This window comes from Chenopodium album, chromosome 14, assembly GCF_948465745.1.
Source record: "Chenopodium album chromosome 14, dcCheAlbu1.1, whole genome shotgun sequence".
Taxonomy (NCBI): Eukaryota; Viridiplantae; Streptophyta; class Magnoliopsida; order Caryophyllales; family Amaranthaceae; genus Chenopodium; species Chenopodium album.
Genome location: NC_137847.1, coordinates 45,129,396 through 45,146,707, shown reverse-complemented (window position 1 = coordinate 45,146,707; position 17,312 = coordinate 45,129,396). Strand labels below are relative to the sequence as shown.

The 17,312-nt window shown below is 37.2% G+C and overlaps 1 protein-coding gene, 1 long non-coding RNA gene and 1 pseudogene across 3 annotated transcripts; 2 read left to right on the top strand and 1 right to left on the bottom strand.

The window, feature by feature from the left end:
• The first annotated feature begins 1,543 nt into the window (after positions 1–1,543).
• LOC145579320 (cytochrome P450 CYP82D47-like) lies at positions 1,544–3,798 on the top strand. Its single transcript, XM_081636564.1, has 2 exons — positions 1,544–2,530; positions 3,026–3,798. Exons 1-2 carry the CDS (start codon positions 1,604–1,606, stop codon positions 3,638–3,640), a joined length of 1,542 nt encoding a protein of 513 aa, XP_081492690.1. The 5' UTR covers positions 1,544–1,603; the 3' UTR covers positions 3,641–3,798.
• LOC145579321 (uncharacterized) lies at positions 1,962–5,941 on the bottom strand. The gene is made up of 3 exons (XR_014099120.1): positions 5,451–5,941; positions 4,025–4,140; positions 1,962–2,081 (listed from the first exon to the last, which is right to left on the bottom strand). It is a non-coding gene; the product is annotated as an uncharacterized LOC145579321 (long non-coding RNA).
• An 8,911-nt stretch (positions 5,942–14,852) lies between these two features.
• Positions 14,853–17,024, top strand: LOC145579319 (flavonoid-6-hydroxylase-like; annotated as a pseudogene). Its single transcript, XR_014099119.1, has 2 exons — positions 14,853–15,780; positions 16,376–17,024. The product of XR_014099119.1 is annotated as a flavonoid-6-hydroxylase-like (transcript).
• Positions 17,025–17,312: the final 288 nt, after the last annotated feature.

Below are 17,312 nucleotides of genomic sequence, written 5' to 3'. Positions count from 1 at the left end.
AAGTCGGGTTCTCGAGTCGGATCAATTTTTGACAGCTCAAATGAATAGTACAAAAGTCAGAGTGTTGCAATTAAAAATAGATGGAGTAATTAAAGACATTATTGATCATAGTTTTGCATTAACATATATGCTCGGCAGGGCGAGTCAAACTTAATATATTTACTAATACTTGTGCAAAAATAATATCGAGATTGTAAAAAAAATAGTGATACCAAGTATGATTTTTTAAAATAGTTTTTTTTTTTTTTACTGTGAATTTTCTAATTTATTTATTTATTACGCTAGTGCTATTGTCTATCGCAATAATTACAGTTGTATCATAATTACATAATGTGTTTGTTAAAAGACCAACTCAACCAAAAACTTAAATTAGTGGTTAAAGTCCATGATCGATTTATATACTCTATCACACCCTCTCACATGAGAGTCCATTAAGATTGAAGTGTGGGTGTAGCATGGGTCCCACCAAACCCAATGATTAACATTTCACTTTGAAACGAGAGGTAGATGAGATTCGAATCTATAACCTTTGTGTCACGTTGATTCTTGATACCATGTTAAAGGACTAAATCAACCAAAAGCTTAAGTTTGTGGTTGAAGCTCAATATCAGTTTATGTGCTCTATCAGTGTTGGGTCACAAAACTTAGGAATTCATTTTCCTCACATTTTCTCCTTAGTTTTCATACCATTTTCTTCTTGTTATTTTATGAACTAGGTGGCCCAACAGTTAGGACTATATCCTTATAGCTGGCCCATAAATTTTTTTATTTGGGGGGCCAAACATAATATATTTACTAATACTTGTGCACAAAATAATATGGAGACGTCAAAAAAAAGTGGGACCAAGTATTATTTTACAAAATATTTAAAAAAAAAAAGAAAAAAAAACTACATAGTGATGTACAATGAAGAAATGTAAGGTGTGGGTTTATCTTGAAAATGTCTCTCATCAGTCATTTACCAACTAAGCTAGGATACAACTAACATAAATCCTTGCAAAAATTAACAGACAATGTAAATCAAGGGGTAAGCCATGGCCCACCCTAGCCCCCCTTGGTTCAGCTAGTACCGCCACTGATACTAGGGTGAAACGTTTCACTAAAAATAAACAAGAGGGAGTATGTTTTATTAGAAAACTAGTGACATATTATAAGGTGAATTAAACAAAGCATCAATTTATGTTCGGTGAACTAGAAGCGGTGCAACTCAGTAAGCCACAGTCAGACAGCTTTTGAGGCTTCCTATATGGGCTAATTCGCATAGCTATTTTTGCTCAATCGAACTCGTCATTCCTTGCGTCACACTCCTTTCAAACCAAAACAGATATTTTCAAAAAAGGCAATACATTATTGCTTCAAATGATTCACAATGGAGAAAAAGCTCAAACACCAATGATAACATTACTGTTTTACAGAAACAAACAAAGTACATGCATCACCAAGTTTAAAAATGTTATCTTCAGAAATTTAATATTACTGTATTGTTTGATATAGGTAATTAATCACATCATATAAAGAACAATATAGTTGATAGGTTTTCAGGGAAAAAAAATATCTTGAGGTACAAACTCTTAGTTTACCACCACTAAAGCTCTAAAACCAAATGGAGTTTAAGTTTAGACTACCCATTCAGATTTCAGCTGAAGCTACAAGCTTGCTTGCCTTTTTACTATTTTTCTACTGCCTAATTCGACGAATAAAGAAGACAAATACTAGTAGAAAACCCCCCCAACCATCTAATTCATGGCCTTTAATTGGTCATCTTCATCTTCTGAGAGGACTTCCTCACATAGCCTTGGGAAATTTAGCAGATAAATATGGTCCACTCTTTATGATTAAGCTTGGTACCCACCAAGCTTTGGTTGTAAGCACAGCAGAGATGGCAAAAAAGTTCTTAGGTGGCACCAATGACAAAGTATTCTTAAACCGTCCCCAAAAAATCTTTGTAGAGCATTTGGCTTACAAAGGTGCTATGTTGGGCTTCAGTCAATATGGCCAATACTGGCGTGAGATTCGTAAGATTACTACTGCCGAACTACTGTCCAACAGCCGGGTAGAGATGTTTAAAAATGTCAGGATATCTGAGGTAAGATCAACAATGAAGAGTATATCAGTTACTAAGTCTGAATTAACGGATATGAAACAGTTGTTTACTGACATAAGTATGAAAACTATAGTAAGACTGATTTCAGGCAAGTCATTGAAGGAATGTTACCAAGGAGAAGAGTATAATAGGATTGTAAAAGCATTCAGGGATTTCTTTGAATTGGCAGCTGCATTCGTCCCTGCTGATGCACTGCCCTTCCTAAAGTGGTTTGATATTGGAGGGTACGAGATAAAAATGAAGAAAGTGGCCAAAGAGATCGATAATATAGTTGGAAGGTGGTTGGATGAACATAAAAACCAAAGAAGCTCCGAAGAAGCACAAAGAAAGCTAGATTTCATGGATGTGATGCTTGGTGTTTTTGAGTCTGGACAGGAAAAGCCTTCCAAATATGAAACAGATACAATCATCAAAGCCACGTGCACGGTAAGAACATTTACATATGCACTATATGCATTAAATTTGATTTCTATATTATTAATTATCAGAGTTTGATTCTAGAATTTTCTAATTTGGTGACAAACTGCATACATGTTTTCATTCCAATCTGAGTTAATTTTTGTTGTGAATTAAGCTTGGGCAGCCCTTAATCTAAACTTATTTTAAGAATTTAAAGGGCAAAAGATGAACTAAGGCACTTCAAAATGAACTAAAATCATCAGATCTATGTTTTACCATTGTATTACTCATTCCAATCTTAAAAGAGTCAAAACAGAGTAAAATTAGAGCTAGTCCATAAGATACTTATCGAAAAAGGATATAATACTGCTTATTAATAAGCACATTAATCAATAATCATATAATAATGGGCTAATCCCAACATCACTGGCTAGCCCTCTCTAATGAGTTTCATCGAATTTTATAGTTCTCCAATCATTGCTGAAATCATTTCAAACATTAATAATTTCTTCTGCTTGGAAGTCTATGATTTTAGCTGCAGCAGACACCACAACAATAACCTTAACATGGGCACTATCGTTGCTACTCAACAATAAAGAGGCCCTGAAAAAGACTCAAGCTGAACTAGACACGGTAGTGGGCAAAGAAAGGCAAGTAGAAGAATCAGACCTCAAGGATTTAGTCTACTTGCAAGCAGTTCTCAAAGAGACTATGAGACTATACCCTGTTGCTGTAGTCCCTCGAGAAGCTATTTCAGATTGCACTGTGAGTGGTTATGACATTAAAGCTGGGACACAACTCTTGATTAACCTTTACAAGATACACAGAGATCCTCAAGTGTGGGCAAACCCAATGGATTTTCGTCCTGAAAGGTTTCTCATAGCTAATGACGACTATGATGTTAGAGGCCAAAGTTATAAATTTATGCCTTTTGGAAGTGGAAGGAGGATATGTCCTGGTATATCATTTGCCCTTCCGGTCATGGAGTTTACACTGGCTAATTTACTCCATGGATTTGACATCTCAATTCCATCGGATGAGACTGTCGACATGACTGAGGGTTTTGGACTAACCAACCATAAAGCTACACCACTTGAGGTTATCCTCACCCAACGCTTTCCTTCCAACCTTTACTAAGGTTGTTAATTAATTTTCATTTGCATACCACTTTGTCTGTCCTGCACTAATATGTTATGCTACCAGTAATAAAATGGACAGGATTTTACTACAATTTTATGTTTTACATTAAGCTATGTATATTTTGTTCTTTCGTAGATGGCCCACTTCTTATAAATCTTTTTTCAGGTGCCCTTAACGAATCAACCAACATCCACTGACAGTAAATCAAGGATATGATGAACCTGATCTATTACTGACATACTTCAGTGAATTACCATATGAATAACATATGAATTCTGTCTACAAAATTATTTCTATAACGGAAAGAAATCTACTATACAATAATAAAGTATCAACAGATAGCATCCAAATGATAAATGAGTAATAAAATAGTCTACTTACAATATTCTAGTCACTTTGAGTCCAGATTTTTCCCATGACTCAGGAAGTTGCATTCCCCATCCAGCCAATTTGTTGAAAGCAAGTAGCTTCTCATGAAAGCCATTCACAACATAATCCTGTGCATTGTAACAAATTTAAATAAATGCTTGCACATATGACATGTAACTCATATTATTAAGAAACAATATGGAAAGAAAACAAACAAGAGGGGAAAATTATTAAACCATAACTTTCCAGTTGTTTGATTCAACGATTCAATTAAACTTGTGTGTTTGAGAAGGGTAATGACTATTGAATATTGATACCAAAGAAAATAGAGCAGTCTCAATTAGGTGGATGGTAATTGTTACCTAGATTATTCTAACTAGGGGTGAGCATAACATGGTACGTGTTAAAATTCCTGGAACCGGAATCAAAACCCCTTGCAACAGGATCCTCAAAATGGGAACCGGAACCTGTTCAACAAGGTTTCTAAAAACTGGGAACCAAAATCGGAATCTACAAATTCTGATTTTGATTTGGAATACTCTGTCTTGTAATATACTAACAAACTTATTGCAGATGATTTTTTTAATAAAAAAAATGGTTGGTCACTAATTTATAATGCTAAAAACTCGCAAATAAAATAAACTAATAGTAGTTGTCTAAAAAATTTAATACATATATTTATAATTGTAATTTTGATATTTATTATTCACAAAATAAGTTAGAACTTAAGTGATACTTTTATCAAGTTACAGGTACGGTCGGTTCCAAAAAATTGAGAACCTCAAGCAGACCCAGTTGCAACAGGTTTTCCATGTTGTTACCCGAAACCGAAACCTCTTGTACCTTGATTGTTTGCTCACCCCTTAACCCAACACTTAAAAACAGTAATGGTTTATTCACTTCATTAAAGTACTTTTACCAAACACTCTTAAACTAGTGTACCACTGCTGCCTTATTGGTGCCACTTTCATTTGTGACAAGGAAAGCGGTGCAAGTAATACGAGATAAAACATAATCAAACTCTACAAAGAATCAAAACCTTTCCTATTGTACGGCCCTTGATTTCTATGAATTAAAAAAAAAGTGTTAAAACATCCCTCAACAAGATTATGAAACCCTAACGACTTGAAGGAATGGTGTCAATGGAAATTAATTAATACTTCGTATATAGATTTGTAAAACAATTCGTTGTCCATTCCCATAGTAACGCTAATTCACCAAAATTATTATATTTCATAAATTTTCATTACCATCCATTACACTAAATTCATGACCGCTTACATATAAAAATTAGTATACATTAGTATGTTACTTTAGTTGTCAAATTACACTAAATTCATCCTCATTACCACTATTTATAATCGGATTTATAATGGCCGTAAACCCGTAATTGTATATTAGTAAAGCAAACAACTAAACAAATGAGTTCAATTAGTACCTTGTCGAGACGATCTGGGCTTGGTGATCCTATCAGAGCAAATTATCTCCATAATTTCATTTTTAACCGTTCTTGTAGGAGCTTTGATCTTATTAGCCGGCAAAAAGCTTTGTTTGTTTGTATTGTTTCGAACATTGGGAAAAATGCAAGTTTATAAGCCTTTCTTTATCAATGGCAAAATTGACATATTGATGCTAGTAATACCAAAAAAAAAAAAAAAAATTAATAAACCCTTCGTCTCCTTTTGTTTGTCACTTTTGTCATTTTGGTTGCTTCTAAATTTATATCACATTTAATTTCATAATTAATAAAATATATAAAAAGACTTTTATATCCTCATTTTATTTTTTTTTTGGAAATTTTGACTTTTACCAACTCTAAAAAACGATATATTTGCTTTTATTACCTCCATATAAATAAAGTTTTATTTTACTACCAACAAAATTTCCAAAAATTAGATTTTACCACCAATTAACGGATTCCGTCCATGATTCCATTAGTAGGGTCCACCTTTTTGACGTTTCCTCTTCATCTCCCCCGACCTTCTATGTTAACTAGCCGCCAACGAAATCAACTCACCTTGGTTGGTCGGAATTTCGAGTGGGTTAGGGAGTGGTTGGAATTTGGTGTTGGCTAAGGAGGGGGTTGGAATTAGGTAGTGGCTAGGGTTTTAGGAGTGTGAAATTTGGTGGTGGCTAGGATTTTAGGAGTGGTCGGAATTCGTAGTAGGGGACTTTATGGGTGGTGCGTTGTGCGGTGCGGTGGCTGTGTGCATTGTGCGATGTGGTGGTTATGCGGTGGCTGCTTTGTGGCAAATTGGTGGTGAGGTTGGTAGCCAGTTCGATGGGGGCCTGGTAGCCGGTCCGACAGTAGCTGGGAGCCGGTTTGTGGCTAGGTGTAATTTTAATTTATTTTTTATTTTTTAAAATTTTTTATGTTTTTAATTTTTTTTTATTTTTTCTAGAAATTTTTTTACCTAATAATATGGTGACACGTGTACATACCATGTCCCACTAACAGATTTATGTACGAAATCTATTAGTTGCAAGTGATTGATGGTAAAAGTCAACTTTCATTTTTTATATGGTGGTAAAATAAAACCTTTTTTTTTTTAAGCAAGTGGTATAAGAAAATTAGTCGTTTTTTTAGAGGTGGTAAAAATCAAAATTTCCATCATAAGGTTTAGCTCATAAGCGAGGTTAAAGTTGTAAATTACATCACAAGCATATTTTCACTATGGTTTAGCTCATAAGCGAGTTTAAAGTTGTGAATTAAACTTATGTGGTTAGCGATTTGAAGTAATTTAGATGCTTTCATAACGAGGTAAAGAACAAGTTCTTCAGAGTTGGCTAAAATTCAGAGATAACAACTCTGTTGATTGGTATAATTAGGAAATTTAACTAGCAAGCACAACTCAAGTTTATTGCATTCATAACGGAACAGATGAAACAGTACCACGATAATAGCTTTAAGCTGATGGGTGTTAAGAGAAAATATGATAAACTATCTAGTACCCGACTAACAAAGCCTTCCTCACTTCAGCCTCTCATATTGTTAGAAATATGAGATATCAGAAAATTGTTAGAGATATGAGATAGTGGAAAATACGTGACACATATATTTTCCGATATCTCATATCTCTAACACATACCCTATCAATTGAAGGAAATTCCGGAGGGTAGCAAAATGACCACTGATTCTCTCTCGTCTTCGCCTCTCAGCCTCACAATAGTTCCTCGTAGCAATTGAATTCTTCCTCTCTGAGGTAACTTTTTTACCAAAGCTATATGGTTTCTTTGCAACCTCATCCCTTCCTAATGATTTACAATGTAACTCCAGATTCTTTGGCATAAACAAGCCAAAGTCAGGAATCTCTTGACTTTGGACAAGAAAACTCGAATCCATTGCACCAAAAAATGAAAGAGATTGTAAAGGATTAGGAAATGAAATACACAACTAAGGGTCTGTTCACATTTACTAAATTGAGCTGAACTGAACTGAACTGATTGGAGCTGAACTGAACTGAACAGAACTGAAATTAATATTTCATGAGAGAAGGAAATTAGGAGCTGAACTGAACTGAAATGATTGGAGCTAAATTGAACTGAACTGAACTGAAATTAAGGTGAAGTGAACAGGCCCTAAGTAATCTATGAAAGAATTAAGGATTGAATATATTTCTAAAACACAACATTTTAAGGATTAATGTTTTGGCAGTTGGGATGATCAGAGACAGATCAACAACAGAACAATAGTATTTCTCCATGGTGGTGTTAATTTCTTGTACTCGAAGCCGTTGCATACAAGTAATTCAGGATTCAAGGAATGTTCAATTGGTTAGAGATTCTGAATAACAATGTTTTGAATGAAGAGACAACATATTCTAGAACTTGCGGAAATCCTGAAAACCAGTATTATACGACATACTCCCTCTGTTCCACAATGATGTTCTAGTTTGGAATCTTTGACTTTTTAAAAAAGAAAGAATCTTCTAAATTTCTCTTAATCTATAAGAACAAATATAGTCATTTGGAATCTAGTTTGATTCGTCTTGGTGAGTAGATTATTAATATCAAACTTTTATAATTTTTGCTAATGTGAGATTAAAGATATTTGCGGTCAAAGATGGATAAAAATTTGCATCGATTTACAAAACAGGATCGTCATTTTAAAACGGAGGGAGTAGTATATTGCATATAACTTAATCAAATGGTTAACTTTCAAAGAAAAGTTTATTATACCCCTTAATAAAACTATATAATATTAAATAGGACCAAGTTGATCATATAATAAACCTATTTACTCATTAGTCAAGAATAAGACAGATTGGTGAGGCTGAGTAACAGGATTAAAGAAACAAACAGCACATCATTAAATCTAAATATCAGAAGTTATTTTTAATGATGAACTAGAAATAAGTACAGTACATAAAACAAAGGAATAATGACCAAGAAAAAACCAAAGGTTGCTCTTTTAGACAACTAAAAATCCCAGGCAGCTAATTAGTGTCAATAAGTGATGTTTTGACCAATACCACAATAGTGAGTACCTAAGAACTAGTGGTGGTCACCAACAGTGTCGATTTTGAATAAGTCAGATTTAGATCGACCAAAATTTCAGCTCAACTTAGTTAATTTGAAAGGGAATCTTTTGTTACAATAGAAGCAGAAGTGATGTGGAAAGCTAACAGCCGGTGAAAGTGCTTTGTTCTCGTATGAGAAAGAAAGTTTCTCAGTCTCATAAAGCAAGCACCTCTTTCACATAAGAAAGTGGAGGCGGGCTTGGGCACGATCTAAAACGATTCCGCATGAAATAGGACCGGAAAATTGCCCTTATGGAGTAATGGTAAGAATGAATAATGAATCTGAGCACACAGAACCATTTTCTTTCTATCAAGAAAAATATGGTAGACTAGCGCCAGAAGCAGAACCCCGTATTTCTTCTAGGGAATCTCCTAATTGTTCTAAAGCAACTAAAAAGATATTCTTTAACCAGAAGGAATTCGGTTCCGATGTAGGATACCTATCCAGAAGTTTTCGCAACTCAATCATGTATGATGGAATCATCAAAGATTTTACCTTTTCGAACTCTGTCCAGGTTTGGAAAGTAGGGCAGAAAGTACAACAATGCCCCAAACAGTAAGGGGACTAGAGGTTGCGCTAAGAGCTTCCTGTTGCTATTGTTTCTATCTTGCCCTAACTAATTAAGTTCAAAATCAATATTGTAGTTCGAGTACTCAATAAGCTGAAGCTGAACCCAAAAAAAATAACAGTTCATTTGACAAACTAATCAAGTTCAAATCAGTACTGTAGTTCAACATGTAATGAGATTCTTAGCATGGCTTGCCTGAGTTGAACAATGCCAGAGCAGCAGCGCGCATTAATACAGCTTAAGGTATGTTTATTGTTTTGAACATAGTTTTTGAGTGGAGTTTGAGCTCACGAGCTAGGCCATGCTAACACACCTATGTAGCTTAGGGACATGTTTGGTTTGATGTAAAATGTTATCAATAGAAAAATAATTTTTCATGGAAAACATATTTTCAAGGAAAACACAATTACAAATTGGTTTTTTTTTGTCTGTTACATACAAGAAAAGTCAAAAGAAATATAAAAAGTAGGAGTGGGAATGTGAAAATGGATGAGAGGAAAGTAATAAAGGAAGATGAAGGAAAATATGGCTTTCTTTATTTGTAAAGAAAAATGTTTAACATCATTAATGATACAGTTTTCCACCATTGGGAAAATTGCTATCCACCCCTTTAAAAACTAAACAAAGAAAAATGAAAAGAAAAAAAAAAGGGAAACAAAATATATTTTGCTAATATTTGTCATCGCAAACATCATATTCCCACAATACCAAGTCTGAAATTCAAAAAGAGCCTTACGTTACAGTTTATGGTAGATTTTTTGTCAAGAAAATCTAACAAGTGGAAACAAAAATCCAACACCAATAATTACACAAAAAGATTTAATCAATTATTTTTAACCAAATCATATGAATAAACCCATCACATAACTAGCTTACTGAAGTGTAAAAGAAATTTAAAAGAGTATTTTCCGTGAATTGTTTCCTCCATTGCTCATCAGTATTTATACAAATATACAGTGAATTATCTAGGCATAATTCTAGGCAAATATCAAGGAAACTAACTTAAACATATCCTATAAACTAGGAAACAATATATACGTTGACTAAGCTAATTATTTACATAATTATCTTAACACACCCCCGTAGTCAAAGCGGGAGGGCCACGGACGCTGAGACTATCCCGAAAATCTTCAAATAGAACACGCGGAAGCCCCTTAGTAAAAATGTCCGCAATTTGATGTCGAGTAGGTACATGAAGAACTCGAACATCACCACGCGCAACTTTCTCCCTAACAAAAAGTATATCCATTTCAATGTGTTTAGTTCGTTGATGATGCACTGGATTATCCGAGAGATATATTGCGCTAACATTGTCACAGTAAACTAAGGTAGCCTTCCTTAGTGGACAATGCAATTCAAGTAACAAATTTCGAAGCCAGCAAGCTTCGGACACCACATTTGCGACTCCCCTATACTCGGCTTCGGCACTTGACTTGGAGAGTGTAGGTTGTCGTTTTGATGACCATGACACCAAATTATCCCCTAGATACACACAATAACCCGACGTCGAACGCCTAGTATTGGGGCACCCTCCCCAATCTGCATCAGTGTAGGAGATAAGAGACAAGGTAGAAGAAGGGTATAAATGTAGCCCATGGTCCTTAGTACCTTGAACATAGCGAATGATTCACTTGAGAGCGGCCATATGACAGTCCTTAGGGTCGTGCATATGCAAACACACCTGCTGGACTGCGTATGAAATGTCTGGCCTCGTAAATGTGAGGTATTGCAAAGCCCCTGCCAAGCTTCGATAATGAGTTGGGTTAGCATAGGAAGTACCTGTCTAACCCACCTTCGGCTTAGTATCAACGGGTGTGGCTGATGGCTTGCAAGATGTCATACCGGCCCTCTCAATTATCTCCTCTGCATACTTGCGTTGTGAAAGAAAAAGACCCCTTTTGTGTCTAGTAACTGCAATGCCGAGAAAATAATTTAAAGGACCTAAATCCTTCATAGCAAATTTAGAAGCAAGGAGAGACATAATAGAGCATCGAAGAGCATGAGATGAAGCTGTCAAAATGATGTCATCCACATACAATAATAGATATGCCGTTTGTGACCCCGAGCGATAAATAAACAAAGAATTATCAGACTTGCTATTAATGAAACCAATAGATGACACATAATCAGCAAACCTTTTATACCATGCCCGGGGTGCCTGCTTAAGACCATATAAGGACTTATCCAACAAACACACATAATCTGGATTAGTCTTATCTCGAAAACCAACCGGCTGATGCATATAAACTGTCTCCTTTAGCTCACCATGTAAAAAAGCATTTTTTACATCAAGTTGATGAATTGGCCAAGCTTTTGACAAAGCTAGGCTAAGAACAGTCCGAATAGTGGCCGGTTTGACCACCGGACTAAAAGTCTCTCCACAATCAATGCCCACCTGTTGAGTTTTGCCATCACCTACAAGACGGGCTTTATGCCTCTCAAAAGAACCGTCAGATTTCACCTTATGAGTAAAAATCCACATAGAACGAATGACATTAACATTAGGCGGACGGGGAACCAACTCCCACGTCTTATTTTTAATAAGAGCATTAAATTCATCATCCATAACCATTTTCCAATTAGGGTCACGTAAAGCATCTATTGGGTTACGAGGAATAGGAGATGTTGTAACCTTAGAAACAGTAGCAACATTGCAATATTTTTTATTTGGCTTAAAAATACCATGTTGGCTACGAGTGACCATAGTGGGACGAGGAGTGGGCTGAGGAGGGATGGAGATAATGGGCTGCACGGCTGGTGTGGGTGGAATCGGGGTAGGATTAGTGTTTGGGCTGGTTTGTAAGTGCGGCCCATCAGAAGAAGGGGAAGCCGTGAGCTGTGAGGGAGAATGTGTGGCGGGATTTTGTGTTGGGCTGGATGGGGCAGTCGGCCCAGCAGAAAGAGGAGAGGAAGGGGAGGCTTGTTCATGTAAGGGAGTGTGGGCCGTGTTACAAGGCCCAGGAGATGAAGCGGCCTGCATATGGTGAATGAGATAAGGAGAAAAACCATCATCCAAAAAATCATAAGAATTGGAAGTAGGAGTATGCAGCTTAGCAAATGGAAACACGGTTTCATCAAAAAGCACATGACGACATATGATAATTTTATTTGATGAAAGATCATAACATTTATATCCTCTATGGTTCGGAGGGAAACCTAAAAACACACAAGGAGTGGATCGGGGTTGGAGTTTATTTATTGTGGTGGAGGGGAATAAAGGATAACATAGACACCCAAAAACCCGTAAGTGAGAATATGAAGGTTCCCTTTGATAAAGAATACTAAGAGGAGACTTGTTGCCTAGCAACTTGCTTGGTAAAATGTTATGCAAATAAGTGGCCATTTGTAAAGCATGGTGCCAAAACGAAGGAGGTAAAGAGGCATGAGAGAGAAGAGTGCGAGTGATATTATTAAGAGATCTCAATTTTCTTTCGGCTTTACCATTTTGTGAAGGCGTATGTGGGCAAGAGAGACGGAAAGACAACCCATTTGACTCACAAAATTCCCAAAAAGAACTATTATCATACTCCCGCCCATTGTCACATTGGATGTTTTTATAGGACGCTCAAATTGTGTGCGGATGTAGGATTGAAAAGCTAAAAATTTATCATAGACATCTGATTTTTTAGCCAAAGGAAAAGTCCACACAAATTTAGTAAAATCATCTAAAACAAGCATGTAATAACGATGTCCCGAAGAACTCAAAACAGGAGATGTCCAAAGATCACTATGTATAATATCAAACGGCAAAGTAGTAGAAAACATAGATGAATGAAAAGGCAATTTAATGTGTTTCCCAAGTACACAAGAATGACAAATGCTTGAACTAGTAGTCCTATTACATTCAATGCTTTTATTACTACGAAGAGTATTTAAAATACTCGACCCGGGATGACCTAAACGATCATGCCAAAGAGAAGGTGCTAAAGCTGCAAAACTCGATGGTGAAGAGAAATTTGTGGAAGTGGTGTTGGTGAGAGGATAAAGATCACCCGTGCTATTACATCTCATTATTGGCCTCGCCGTCCGATAGTCCTTCACAAAGAAACCATAAGGGTCAAACTCAACAGTCACATTATTATCGGTCGTAAATTTTCTAACTGAAATCAGATTTTTAATGAGTTTGGGAGCATGAAGAACATTGTTAGGGACAAGGGAGGATTAGGGGAAGAGAGAGTAGTATGACCACAACCATTAATTGGAATAGTATGACCATTACCAACAATAATACCATGATGATTGCTCAAATTAAAATAAGACGAGAGATTACCGTTGGAGGATGTCATATGAGAAGTGGCTCCGGTGTCCATGTACCATGAGGGGTCGGGTTGATTCAACGTCATAGTGTGCATAGCTGCTTCAATGTCCGTTGGAGCGTACTGCATAGGAGGAGTCGAAGCTGTATAAGCTTGTGGACGAGGACCCAATAAACCAGGTTGCTTAGCTTGTGGGCCTTGAGGACGAGCCCAGCCCAGATTGGGGTATGGGCAAGGAGGGGTAGCCCATTGAGGCACCCATCCCCAACCCGGGTACTGTGCCCACTGCGGCTGCTGCCACGGAGCAGGAGGTGCCGCCTGCCATTGCTGCTGTTGTTGGCCGGACTGCCCTCTGCCACCACCTTTACCACCGGAGTTTCCGCCCTTGCCACCGGAGCCGCCGCCTTTGCCACCGGATTGCTTGCGGCTGCCCGAATTCTTCTGTTTATTGCGACCACGAGAACCCCCAGCATTATCATGACCATCATCAGAAATATCCCGGGACTGAACCACCATGGCTGACGCCCCTGTTGCGGCTTGTTTAGCGAGACTGACCTCCTCCAGCGTAAGCATTGACCGAGCCTGAGAAAACAGAGGAAGGGGATTGCTCTGTCGAATAAGGGTCGCAACACCCTTGTACGCTTCGGTGAGACCCGAAACCAATTGAAGAACCAACCTATTATTGTCCACCGGAGCAGCAACACCGCGCAACTGATCGGAGAGACTCTTGAGATGCTGACAGTAAGCAGAAACGTTTGGAAAATCCTCCATTTTGGTGGTCGAAAATTCCTGTTCAAGGGTCAATGCACGAGAATTCTGATTATCCTGAAATAAATCACGCAACCTATCCCATGCCTCCAGTGCCGTAGCGTCTGGTTCCATGATTGTGAGCAATAAATCGTTGGAGATGGTGGAATAAATCCACGAGAGGACAGCAGCGTCCAGAACAGACCATGTGTCTTTTTCCTCGTCAGTGACAGGGACCTTGGCCTTCTCCTTAGGCGGAGGAATAATATGGTCTAACACCTTGTGAGATCGAGCATGAATTTTAAACAATTCAGCCCAAGTAGAGTACTGTGCGTCCTTCAATTCAAGAACAACAGGGATGTTATGCTTGATATTGTTGACAATAAGAGCAGGGTGGAAAGAGGATTTTGATTCCCCCATAGCAGAGAAGAAGAAGAAGAGAAGAAGAGAAGAAGATTAATGGCGGAAAGCTAGGGTGCAGCGGAAGATTAATCGCCCTAGACTGCTGATACCATAAAAGAGTATTTTCCGTGAATTGTTTCCTCCATTGCTCATCAGTATTTATACAAATATACAGTGAATTATCTAGGCATAATTCTAGGCAAATATCAAGGAAACTAACTTAAACATATCCTATAAACTAGGAAAAAATATATACGTTGACTAAGCTAATTATTTACATAATTATCTTAACAAAATTAACTTCAGAAACACGATCTCAGCTCAACACCACAAAAACCGTGTAAAACAGAATGGAATTTAATCTTCGACTACCAATTCAGCTCTCGGCTGAAGCTACAAGCCTGATTGCCTTATCACTAATTCTCTACTGCCTGTTTCGACGAAAAAAGAGAGCTGACACCAAGGCAAAACCTCCCCTGCCATCTGGTTCTTGGCCTGTTATTGGCCATCTACATCTTCTAGGAGAGCTTCCTCACATAACCTTGGGGAAACTAGCAGATAAATACGGCCAAGTCTTTATGATTAAGCTCGGTATCCACCAAGCTTTGGTTGTAAGCACAGCAGAGATGGCGAAAGAGTGCTTAGGCGGCACCAATGACAAAGTATTCTTAAACCGTCCTCAAAAAATCTTTGTTAAACATATGGGTTACAATGATGCGATGTTGGGCTTCAGCAAATATGGCCAACTCTGGCGTGAGATGCGCAAGATAACCATTGTTGAGCTACTGTCCGCCCATCTGGTAGAGATGTTTAAAAATGTCAGGATATCTGAGGTAAGATCAGCAATGAAGGGTATATCAGTTGTCAGGTCTGAATTAACAGACATGAAACAATGGTTTACTGATATAAGCATGAACACTATTGTAATATTAGTTTCAGGCAAGTCATTGAAGGAATTTTACCAAGGGAAGGAATATCATAGGTGTGTTAAGGCATTCAGGGATTTCTTCGATTTGGCAGGTGTATTCGTTCCTGCTGATGCACTGCCCTTCCTGAGGTGGTTTGATATCGGAGGGTACGAGAGAAAAATGAATAAGGCAGGAAAAGAGATTGATCAGATAGCTCAAAGGTGGTTGGATGAACATAAAAACAGAAGCTCTAAAGTGGCACAAGGAAAGCTGGACTTTATGGATGTGATGCTTGGTATTTTTGAGTCCGGACAGGAAAAGCCTTCCAAATATGAAACAGATACAATCATCAAAGCTACTTGCATGGTAAGAACTTTTATATACGCATTAAAATTGATTTCTACGTTATGAAATGTCAGTATTTGATAAATGCTTGAACATTTTAATTTTATGATAAGAACAAACAAACTAACAAATATGATACAGAAAACATGTTTTCATGATAGCCGATTGTCTTAATCTGAGCTAATACTAGTTATAAACTAAGCTATAATATCCCTAAATCTGAATATATTTTGAGATGTTTAAAGTGGGAAAAAGGCCAGTCTTATGCAGTTGTTAGAGGTGGTTAAAGGACAGAGTGAGTTTTTTGTTGATTGATAAAGATGAACTAATTTGCAAACCTAAGTTTTACCATTATCTTATTCACCCCGATCTTGAAACAAAGTGATATTAGAGCTAATCCATACATTACAAACTAAGAAAGGACATAATAATACTTCATGTCAGGCATAATAATCACTATCTAGTGAGATAATAATGGTTCATTACTAGCCCTCTTTTATATCATTGGCTAACCCTCTTCCCCTCTCTAATAAATTCCATCACATTTACAATTCTTCAATTGTTGACAAGTTTTTTTCAAACATCTAACATTTTCTTTGTACTTGGAATTTGGAAGACAATGATCTTAGCAGCAGCAGACACCACAGCAGTAACCTTAACATGGGCATTATCATTGCTACTCAACAATAAAGTTATCCTGAAGAAGACTCAAGTTGAACTAGACATGATAGTGGGTAAAGAAAGGCATGTGGAAGAATCAGACCTCAAGAGTTTAGTCTACTTGCAAACAGTTCTCAAAGAGACTATGAGACTATACCCAGCTGGCCCGCTTTCAGTCCCTCGAGAATCCATTACAGACTGCACCGTGAATGGTTACCACATCCCAGCAGACACTCAGCTGTTCGTTAATCTTTACAAAATACACAGAGATCCAAGAGTGTGGGAGAATCCATTGGACTTTCAACCTGAAAGGTTTCTCACTACTAGTGAAAACTATGATGTTAGAGGGCAAAGTTTATAATTTATGCCTTTTGGAAGTGGAAGGAGGATATGTCCTGGTATATCTTTTGCCCTTCCGCTCATGCAGTTTACACTAGCTAATTTACTCCATGGATTTGATATCTCAATTCCATCAGATGAAAATGTCGATATGACTGAGGGTTTTGGACTAACCAACCTCAAAAATACACCACTTGAGGTCATCCTCACCCATCGCCTTCCTTCCAACCTTTATAATGACCTTACAATGGTTGTTGATTGATTTTCATCTGCTTACCAGTTACCACCTTATCTTTTCTTCACTAATATAGCATGCTATTAATAATAAACTGAATTGGTCTTTCAAAATTGGCCACCCTTCTTATCAATCTGTTTTTAAGTGCTTGTAAGGAGTCATAATAAGGCATCCAACCTCCTATAAGAGTGGATGAAGGATATGATGAGCCTCATCTATTACTGACATTCTTCAGTACTGCCATTCTTCAGTATTACCAAGGGGATTTTGGGCACTAGTAAGATTAACACTAGTAAGATTAACAACTGTTACCTAGAGA

Excerpts from the sequence above, each read along its gene's own strand:
- LOC145579320 (XM_081636564.1), top strand. The coding sequence starts at position 1,604 with ATGGAGTTTAAGTTTAGACTACCCATTCAGATTTCAGCTGAAGCTACA. Across the intron at positions 2,531-3,025 it reads TCATCAAAGCCACGTGCACG|TCTATGATTTTAGCTGCAGC; the intron begins GTAAGAACATTT and ends TCTGCTTGGAAG.